This window comes from Sturnira hondurensis, unplaced genomic scaffold, assembly GCF_014824575.4.
Source record: "Sturnira hondurensis isolate 20B ecotype Veracruz unplaced genomic scaffold, ASM1482457v3 Scaffold0002840, whole genome shotgun sequence".
In the NCBI taxonomy this organism is placed as follows: domain Eukaryota; kingdom Metazoa; phylum Chordata; class Mammalia; order Chiroptera; family Phyllostomidae; genus Sturnira; species Sturnira hondurensis.
Window position 1 is genome coordinate 9,153,381 of NW_028075471.1, and position 11,042 is coordinate 9,164,422.

The following is an 11,042-nucleotide window of genomic DNA, read 5'->3' on the forward strand; positions in this document are numbered from 1 at the left end:
CCGATCACTTCAGATGATCTCTGAACATCACTTCGGAACATCTCTGAAGTTAGTAGAACTCTCCCTATCTCTTCAGATGTAGACATCTGGTCCCAAATAAAAGATACTGATTATATTTTAATGTATAACTTGCTATTGTATATTACATTTGCTTTTGTAGGGGAAAATCTTTGAATCATTTGACTTCTACCAATTTAAACAGTACAGTTCTGGGATGAAATACTTAATTTTTTTGTTCTTCAGTCCAATTTCAGAGAAACATAAGTCTATTCCAAGTGTGTAATGAGGCAAGAACCTCTGTTATTACATCTTCCATGTTTCACATCTTCAGAATGTCTCTGTCAGGCCCAGTGTGTAATGGTTCCTGCCCACTGCACCAAGGAGGTGTGTGGGGTGGTGATGCCAAAAAAAAGCATATTTAAAGAATGCATTTTTCCTTGATGAAGAGATAAACATACAATCCTTTAAAAAGGAATTTTGTTTAATAACCATTTAGTTCTTTCAAAGGTTAACATATTTGTTTTCTGAAATGCAAATCATATATTGGACTGACAAAGCAACTCTTAAGAATTTTGAGTAGTAGAGCTAACCCAAATGCCTCAAACCATAGATGAATGAATGAATCACTAGTATTGATTTAAAATACGCACACTCATATAAATACATAGTTATCTAGCAGTAGATCTTAAATTTTATGAAAGGTATAGGCTTTTGAGCCATTACTATCTAACAGAGGCAAATAAGTAAATGGATAAAGACAATTTCTATGGCTAACAGTGATTCAATGTTAGCCATATTTTCATGGCAGCATATAAGCTGAATTGCATAGAAGTAAGTAGCTTGCATTTACAACTCATTGGTCTAAAGATCTCCTGAATGAAATGGGAGTTCATATGGAATAGACACAATTTTAGGATTGCTCATTTCCCTCATCATATACAAATGTATACACATAGGCACACATTCACACAAACCTATTCATGCACACAGTATCCATTTTGGACATTAGTAATCCAGACATTATAAATAATTCCTAGCCACTTTTTAATATTTGGTTATGCCAATCTAAACCTTGCACACGTGTTTACAATTCCTGCTTTTACATTCCCTCAGTAACATCTATAAGTAGCTAGTTCACATGAGGCAGCCACCCATCACCGTTACTACATAATTTAGAAACATATGGTATAGCTTTGCCATGCCAACTTCTAGGTATTCACTCTACCATTCTGACAAAAAGAAAAATAAAAAACACAGAACTGTTTTCAAATTGTCATTTATGAGCTGCTGAAACATACATCATGACAGTGGGATGGCCAGATTTTTATTTTGATCAAAATTATCATTACAAGTACATTATATTTAGATTCACAGTAGTATAAAAAATATACCTATAGCCCTGGCTGGTGTGGCTCAGTGGATTGAGCGCGGGCCTGAGAACCACACGATCACGGTTCGTTTCCGGTCAGGGCACATGCCTGGGTTGCAGGCCAGTTCCCAGCGGGGGGCTCACAAGAGGCAACCATACATTGATACTTCTCTCCTTCCCTTCCCCTCTAAAGATAAATAAATAAAATCCTTAAAAAATTTTTAAAAAAAATATACCTATAAATGATGAACTATGTTTTCACATAGTCTGTTTAAAGTCTCATTTTAACTGGGAAAATTGTTGGAATGCCCAGGCACTCTTTTTCCCAGTAAAGTGAAACCAAAATAATTATCAGAATTATTCAGCAATGGCACCTTCACTCTCTGCTCCTTTCCAGTTGTTATCCTGAGCTAAAATACTATTTTTGTTTTCAGCTTGAACCATATAGAAAGACTGACAACAGTCTGGTGCTCATATTGATCACCTAACAGCTCACATCCTTCCTTCATACTGTTGATGAGGTTAGTACCTAAATGTATATTTTGCTTGTGTTGGCTACAGCAGTTCCCCTTTATCCATGGTTTCAGTTACTGGTAGTCAATCATGATCCAAAAATATGAAATGGAAAATCCCAGAAATAAATAATTCATAAGTTTTAAATTACACACCTTTCAGAGTAGCATGATGAAATCTCATGCCACCCCATGGCCATCCCACCTAGGAGGTGAATCAGCCAACTCTGTCCATCATATCAACACTGCATGCCACTCTCCTTTAGTCATTTAGTAGCCATCTGGGCTAGCAAATTGACAGTCATGTTAGCACAGTGTTTGTGTGCAAGTAACATTTATTTTACTTAATAATGACCCTAAATCCATTCATATAACTTCTATTATAGTACCTTGTTAAACTGTTCTACTTTATTATTATTTATTGTTGTCAATCCCTTATTGTGCCGAATATATAAATTAAATGTTATCATAGGTATGTACGTATAGGAAAAACATAGCACATTTAGGGTTTGGTACTATCTACAGTTTCAGGCATCCACTGGGGTCCTAGGAACATCAGCCCCACAGGACCAGAAGGGACCAGTGCATTTTACAGGTGCCCTAAGAGAGAGGTGTAGCCTCCTCTCAACGCAAATAGAAATAACTCTTGTTAAGAAGTACTACACTTGACACGTTGTAAGGATGTTAGGGTTCTGTTTTTCACTTTAGTGTATTTCTGGCCAGTATTGCCTATTAAAAATGTAGGGTTTGGAATTAGAATGCCCATGCCTCAATCTTCACTCTTAACAAAACACAAAACCTCTCTGAATCTCAGTTTTCTCTTCTAAAAATGAGGATGGTAATTCCTACACTGTTAGGGTTGTTAGGAGAAATTAAAATGATCTAAGCACAGAAAAATGAATTTAGGTAAAAACTAAGGACATCTGAAAAAACTATATATTTTAATTAGTAATAATGTATCAATATGGGTTCTTAAATTGTAGCAGATGTACTATATCTTACAGTAAGATATCAATAATGGGGGAAAAGTCAGTGAGGGGTATATGGAAATTTTTTGTACTATTTTCTCAATTTTTTAGTAAATCTAAAACTTCTAAAAATAAAGTCTATTTAAAAAAATTGATCTAAGTGAAGTGCCTTGCACATAGTAGGTACTTGACAAATGGTTGCCAGTATTATGAATATAGACTATTAGGTTTCATAATGTGTATCATGTGCAGTATTACATGTTCTTATATTTTATCCCCAGCTTTACTGAGATATAATTAATGTACAGCATGGTCTAAGTTGAAGACACATAGTGTGATGATTTGACAATATGATCTTTTCTTTTTGCCAGTTTAGTAATTCTTTTTTTCATAGGCAGCTTTCTTTCTTTCCTTCCATGTCACTCTTTTCTTCTTTCTCTACATCATTTTGTATAGTTTTTTTCTAGTTCATCCATTTCCAGCCTACTGCAGGGTCATGTTTAGTTTACAACCTGTTTATATTGCTCCAAGACTAATTTTAGTTCATTAATCTTATTTGTTGGCTTTAAATTTTACCACAGTGACATGCAAACTTTTTAGTCACTTTCAATGATGGCTCATTTTTTGTTTTTGTTTTTTTTAAGAAAACGTTCCAAGCTCTCTATGAGAGAAGTAGAAAAACATCCTATTTCAGAAAAACACCAAAAACTTTTAGATAGAACAATGAAAAAGTTTTGTTCTGCTGCAATAACTAAAAAATAGTTTGACCACATGATAGTGTTATCAATCTGTCCTGTGGATTTACACATAAGGTCATGTGTAAAAACAAAACCCACTTGCCCATCAAAAGCACAGCTTTGAATGGATTCAGGTAAAACGTATGAGCAGACCAGAAAAATTTAGCCTCTTGATAATCTTTCTCAGGTAGCTAAAGGTAGTTTAGAAAGCTGGCTCTCTGTGAGAATGGATTTCTTGCATTCTAGTGCTGGTTGCACGTGTCTATTTAAATGACAGAGCTCTAGAGTCTTTTGACTGATAAAGGGAAGTTTGTTTCTCATTTTTTCTTTAAATCACAACAGTTTTCATTGCCAAAGAACTAGGACATCTTTGGATGGTGGTCTTACTAACAGGATAGTTTTTAAAGATGGAATTTCCCCTGCTATAAAGACACAATAATTTCAAGCTGAAACCTGAAATATCAGCCATGTGTGTGGACCCAGCACCCAATCTTAAAAGAATACCCAAAAAACTTTTACTGTTCTGAGTATACCTTTGCTCTATGGTAGTCCAAAATACAGGCTGAAAAAGCAAAAGGCTACTGGTGGGGGCGGGGGTTGAGAATGGAGGCTGGAGCTCACCTGCTCTTTCTCAACCAGGAAATGAGTTTTATTTTTAGTAAAACTGATAGCCAAGCCGGTAATAGCTGACATAAATTATCAATGCTGGCTGGTGTGTATACATATATAAAGCAAAACAAACAGAAAAATCTGTGCTCACTCACGATAAGGGTAGATAAATGCAGGAAAACCCCAGTCTTTACTACAAGGTAAAATTCAGTTTTAACTGGCACCAAACGTAAATTCACTATTTTAAGAAATTGGTCTCACAACCTTGATGGGGTTAGAGTTGGCTTCACACACCGCCCGTGGGGCCTTCACTGGCTTTTCTGGTAGCTCAAGCGCTGCAAATTCACTTAGAGGACAACAGATTCTGACTTTCTTCACTGATTTCACGTGAGTACTGATCCCTTCCCTTCCGGTCCCACGCCAACGCCCCACATCCAGCAGTCCCCGCCCCGCTCCTTTCTTAGGCTGGAGAATAGCTGATAGAAACAGGCTCTTGTTTTCACATCAAAGGCGGTCCGCAGCCGCCTCAGCTCCAGACACAAAAAGCGTCTGATGCTTCTAATTGCGAGGCTTTTTTGCAGCTGCACTTTATTGAGCTAGCAGTGGCAGGCCTTTGAGGGCCTCGCAGAACCAGAAGGTGGCGGCGAAGTCACCTTGGAAAGAAAGGAGGGTCAAAGAGAGGAAGGTAGAGGGTCTGACCCAGGCAGGAGGATCAGAGGGGATGGCCCTGCTCTGGGGTCAGTGAGTAAGGAGAGTGGGTACTGGAGGGAGTCCGGGCCCAAGGGAAGCGGTGCCCCAGGACCCTTAGGCGACACAGGTCAGTGGTTAGCTGACCCTGGCAAGGGAGGAAGATGCCCTTTGCAGAGAGATTGGAAGCTTCTCGGTCCGGGCGTGATTTCTCCCGCCTGGCCGGTCGGTGGCTTCCAGCTCGGGTGAGACCAGCGCTGCTCCGAGGCGCTCTTTGCGCTCCACACCGGCGCCCCCACCTGCCGAGTGCTCCCACCCTGCGAGCACACGCGGAGGAGGGCGGGCCCGGAGCTGGGTGCAGCCGCTCGCCGCTGGAAAGTACCAGGAGCTGTGTAAGCCTGTAAGGCCTGTGGGCGCCGCAGACTGCAAGTCACTCCCAGAGCCCCCCGGACCACTGAGCCGGACCTGCCAGGCTCGTATTCCCGCGCTCTCAAGGAGGCCCGGAGCCCGGCACCGCGCCCCCTGCCCCTCTCACGGGTCCGGGCTGTGGAGAGAGTGCCTTGCAGCCCTTCCACAGGGCGCGGTCTCCACCTGCTTCTTTCTCCACGCCTGCTGCGCCGCCAGCTCCCATTGTTCGCCCCGCCCGCCCGGCGACTTCCCGGAGCGGCCGCCAGGGCCTCCCAGGGGTATTTACCTTCTGTTGCCGGCGAGCCATATCGGTGGGCTGCTTGGCGTTGAAGGGATAGGCAATGCAGCGCATCACGAACACATAGAGCTGCAACCTCTTCTTCCTCTCCTCCTCCTCCTTCTGCAGCCGCTCCAATTCCTCCTTCTCCTTCTCGCTCACCACCGACGGGCTGGGGCTGGAGGGCCGGCCGCCCCCCGCACGGCTGCTGGGCTGCAGCCCCCCGGCCCCGCCGCCGCTGCTTGCGCCGCTGCCCCCGCCGCCGCCGGCACCCACTCCGGCCCCGGCGCCTGTGCCGCCGCCGCCCCCCAGCCCGGCGCTGCCGCCGGAGCCCTCGCTGGTGCGGCTAGGGGACAGGCGCGTGCTGGACGCTGCCGAGCCGAGCACCTCCTTGCCGCTCTCCTCCTCCACGATCTCATCCGATTCCTCTTCGCTGGACGAAGGGTCCAGCATGGTGGCGCCCGGGGAGGGGAGTCTCTGGAGACCCCGGCTTGGGCTACAAAATATGGGCGGCGCTGGAGGCAGCTGGGGATCGGCTCTCCCGGAGGGCGCTTCTCCCCTAAATCCGGGAGCTAGCGCCCTACAGCTCAGCCTCGGCCGCCGCGACTGCTTTCTGCACCGGGCGATCCGGAGCTGGCCTCAGACCCAGGAGCGCGAGGGGAGGAGGGGAAGGGAGAGGTGCGTCCGTGGACCCGAGGTGGGCAAGGGGGAGAGTCAGTTGCAAGCCTGGAGCCTGCAGCCGGATGCCATCTGCAGCCGCTGAAGGAGGTGCCTCCAGAAAAGATGCCGAGTGTTGCAAGCTGTCGATGCAGCCAAGAGCCGGAGAGGCATCTTGCCGATTGGGGAGGGAGCGGCGCTTACGTGTTTATTGGCTTAACTCTCCCGTGTCCGTGGCGTAAAGGGTGCTTTCAGAGAGCTAGAGGAGGGAGAATGCGAGCGTCCCCAGTCTCGAAGCTTCAGTACTGACCTTAATGCTTTCCTACCCTCCTCACTCCCTCCCCTTTGTGGATAATTTCCTCCTTCATCCTCAGCGCTAACTGCCCCGACCTCTTTCCCCTTCCCGTAAATAAAAAGTTCTTGAGGGGAGGAAGAGAAATACACAAACCAGTGCTGACTTGTTAGCAAAGTCGGTATATGCAGAGGTCTCACTAAGACAATGTCGGCGAGATCCCATATACGGTAAAGAATCTATCTCGCTTCCCCAACCCGCTTCACACCTCAGCTGTGGGAGCTGTGTGGCTGGGCAGCGTGTTTGTCCCACTTGTGTAAACTCTGATTCTTGCAATTTGCATACGCCCACACTCATTAAAATAAAAGTGAATCAGATTTAGAGTGGATTTGTGTATCTACCCTGCAGCTCAACTAATTTAAGTAGGATCCCCGCCCTTGCCTTCACTGCATAAACTAGGATGAATATCCTTCAATTCCGAAGACTTGGGAACACTTTCTGCCATGGTGAGCCTACCAGAAAAACAGAAGGGTTTCTGGTTGCTCAGCCCTTTCCATTCTGGCTCACTGGATGATCTGGGTGGAAGAGTGGGGACCCCGAGATCAAAGACACCCCAAGGACTCGGCGACATCAACATCTAAATGCGATGACGGTCTCACCGCCTCATCCATCCCTGCCTCTCAGTTATCTATGAATTCAAAAGCTGCAGATGGTGACTTCCTCCCCCTGCTCCTTTCACTGAGGCCAATAAATCGGCAGACGGCGGAGCTGGCCAGCGTGCTGAATCTAATCAGCGACCTACAGATAGAAAACAAACCAACAACCTCTATCCTTGTATCCTAGGGTATCTAGAGACTAATCTGCAGGCCACCTCATTTCCTATATTTATGCATTTTATGGTGCTCTAATAATTACACGTAGATACTCATGGAAGTTGTTGTAAATGGGTAACAGGAATTTAAAGTTTACACCATATCTGTCTTCATGTGTTTTCAGACTTACTAGTTTATTGTAGGCTTTGATACTCAAGTGAAGTTTCCTATTTAGTCTCTTTGAGAACTAAAAATAAACTCAAAACCGTATCTAGCTTCACATTAACTCTAACCAACCTTTTTGAATTAGCTAATGTATTTGAGTTTACCACCATACTCACTTCAGGGGCATAATTTCTGTGGCCATCACTCATTCTGTATCTATTTAAAATAAATAATGCAGTGATGTGGAAATTGTTACAAAAAGAAAATATCACTGGCCAAACAATCAAGTAACCACTTTTATTCAGTTCATTTTTATGTAGTGAACATTGTTCTAGGTAGTTAGGGTGGATGGAATTTTTAGAAGGCATTCTCTTGAAGAGTCTATAATCTTTTTTGGGGAAATACAACATAAACATGTGAAAAAGACTGAGAGCACTTATTTCAGGGCAACATGCAAACAAATCCAAGTAAGTACACTGCTAAAAGCTTGCATGGATGAAGCAACTGAGAATAGAAGAGAATCATATAATTCTCAAAGAAGAGAGTTAAATATTAAAGGAAGGAGACATGTGCATGGATGGTGCAACAGGAAGATACTGCAAATGGAAAAAGTGATTTGCAAAGCCTAGTGATAGAACAAGAGACCAAATGAAGTACAAAGTGTTATGGAAAAGGAGGCAATGAGGAGGGGGAAAAGAGCTGAAATAATAACCCATTTGGCCAAAAGGAGGGATCATGTTTAGGACACAAAGGAATGGGCTTAGTTAGCTGAGGAGCATGTAATGATTTGTGGAAGGGGTGCCCTTGAAGGCCAGACAAAGGCCATTTCCTAATTAAATATTTCTTCTTTAAGCAATCTTAGTCATCCAAGTATTAGACATTGGTAGAGTGACCATGAATTCTGTCTTCAGAACCACTTGGAACTTCTCAGTTGCTATATTAAGGTTTTGTTAAGATATTTTTTTACCTTAGCTGAAAGTAAATTCAATGTCCTTGGAGATATCAAAACTCTTTGTTACTACTGAAGATCAGGTATGCCAAGCAGGACTCCTTAGTTATGGCTTTCCTAGATTCAAATGTTGATAAGCAGAAAGAAGATGACCCAGAACACATCTAAAAGCTCTTAACATCTAACTTTTGTTAACATATTCTTATTTTAGAAAGACACATTTCTACAATAGATTCCCATACATATAAGTATCTATATCCTCAAATAAGCTCTTTTATGTGCTTGCATGTCTGCCCCCCACCTCCTCCAGTTCTGCTTAGAGTAACTTAAATAACCTCAGGGTGATGGGATAAATTTTAGTCAGCCATATAGAAACTATATCATGAAAGTTGAAGTTATAACATTAATTTTTTAAAATGGAAATGATTGAGATATTAAAGCAGAGTTTTCTAATCTATCTAAATTATCTCAATTCTCCTCTAAAGTGGTTGCTGTGATTGTTTAAAAGGCCATGGTATGAAGGAATGTCTAATTTGTTGACTATTGATAGACATTTTGGTGAAAAATGATCACATCTCTTTTGTTGGATTTTTAAAGATTTTAATTACCTATTCATTTTTAGAGAGGGAAAGGGAGGAAGAAAGAGAGGGACAGAAACATCAATGTGTGGTTGCATCTCCTGTGCCCCCTACCATGGCCTGCCCCGCAACCCAGGCATGTGCCCTATACCAGGAATCAAACCAGTGACCCTTTGGTTCACAGGCTGGTGCTCAATCCACTCAGCCAGTCCAGCCAGGGCAACAATCACATCTTTATGTAATTTGTATAACATGTTTCAATTAATAAAACTGAATTTAATGCTTATTTTAATGTTTTTGTGTGTTTGTTACTAAAAGAGTTTTGCCAAGTGAAAATTTTTATCTCACAATAAAGTTTACATTATCTAGATATAGTCATCTCATCCAATTAATATTTTATTTTTAATTTGAAGCACAGCTCACAAGTACCAAAATGGTTAAATTGAACCTAGCAATATGCCTATATCAAGTTAAATGTTTGGCATCTCAACCCCAATAGCAGAGTTATTTTGAGTAAATTATTTAATGACTTAGACTCAGTTTCCTCATATGTAAAATGAAGGATAATAACACTCAATGTGGAATGACATGAACATTAAATTAGATGTTATATTAAAAGTACGTCACAACAGGTTTTATAGGCTTAAACATTTTTCAACTAGTAGGAGATGGACTTGTAATAAATGAGGTGACCAAAAATTGGACACAGCACTGGTCAGTGTAGCTCAGCTGGTTCCACAAAGCAAAAGGTCATGGGTTCGATTCCCAGTCAGGGCACATGTGTGGGTAGCAGGTTTGGTTCCCAGTCAGGGTGTGAATAGGAAGCAACCAATTGATATTTCTTTCTCACATTGATATTTCTCTCCCTCTCTCTCCCTCCCCCCTCTTCTCTCTTAAGAATAAAAAATATAAATAAATAAATAAATAAATAAATAAATAAATGAATACAAGTAATTGGAAGGGAAAACAACATCAAAAAAATCAAACAATCCAGAAATAGATGCTTGAATGAAATAATATTTGTTTATTTATTTAATTGATCCCTGCCTTGTTTTAGATAGTATTTTCAGGGACTTAAAAAATAGTTTATTTTGTTTGAGAAATCTTCTCTTCATCATTAGTTCTTATCATCCAATGATTCTTGCTAAAGCGAAATGAATTGGGTTAGGATGGAATTAAAGTATAATCATAAGACTAAAAATAATACAATCAAGTTACACAGAAACACCATCTTTTGGATGCTTTGTGAGATGATAAAAATGCTACTTGCAGGAATTGGTCTCAGAAAACCACCTGATTAGTTAAGATGATAAAAAGAATAAAAAACGAAACAACATGTTTTACAATAAATATTTAATTTGAATTCTGAAAACCAACTGTTCACAAGGATGATCAAATTTGTGACAGACATAATTTCTTTTAGTAAAAGTGGGGCGCTAGATATGGTATACATTGAAAGGTATACCCAAATAGTTATTCTCACATGCCATTAGGTAAATGTTTTGCTTAGCCCAGTTCCTCAGTTTGGCTTACCTGGGGAATGCTGCTACTATTATATCTCCACCTTCTCAAAATAATCTTCTGGGTTGATTATCTCCATTATATTTCACAAACTACAGTGGTTTTAGACTGGGAGGCTTTTTGCAGATTATAAATGGGAATGATTGAAATCAGGATTTCATACTAACAAGTTTGTTTTCAGTTTTGTAGAATTAAAAACGGAGAGTTTTTTCATTTTAGATTCTTCAAAAAACATGGGTCTTACTTAATTTTCTGGAAGAAAAAGTGAGTAGGAGAAAGAGGTCAAGAAAAGCTTGATGAATGAAGGGAAAGTAAGTGAAAATGTGATGATGGGTCCTGACCAAGGGTGAATACTAACATCTGAGCCAGGGGCAAAAGGTATAAACATTGGGGAAAATGCTCTAAGCAAGATATAGTCACCTAAATACCAAACTGACTAGCAAAAAGGAGTTTCACAGGTTATAGCCTGGGCTCAGCTCTTAAGTGTATTTCTTCCTCTTT

At 41.5% G+C, this 11,042-nt stretch overlaps 1 protein-coding gene across 30 annotated transcripts in view; it reads right to left on the reverse strand.

Annotated features, from left to right (window-relative positions):
• The window catches only part of CADPS (calcium dependent secretion activator), a 473,884-nt gene extending 466,668 nt beyond the window's left edge, over window positions 1-7,216 (reverse strand). For 8 of the 30 annotated variants that reach the window (XM_037040858.1, XM_037040848.1, XM_037040833.1 and 5 more), the window contains exon 1: window positions 5,577-6,915. In XM_037040858.1, the coding sequence (XP_036896753.1) occupies window positions 5,577-6,020 (444 nt within the window). In that variant the 5' untranslated portion in view covers window positions 6,021-6,915. Of the gene's footprint in view, window positions 1-5,576 lie in introns of all 30 variants that reach the window. The other 22 variants (XM_037040852.1, XM_037040850.1, XM_037040851.1 and 19 more) reach the window with 8 other exon arrangements.
• Window positions 7,217-11,042: the final 3,826 nt, after the last annotated feature.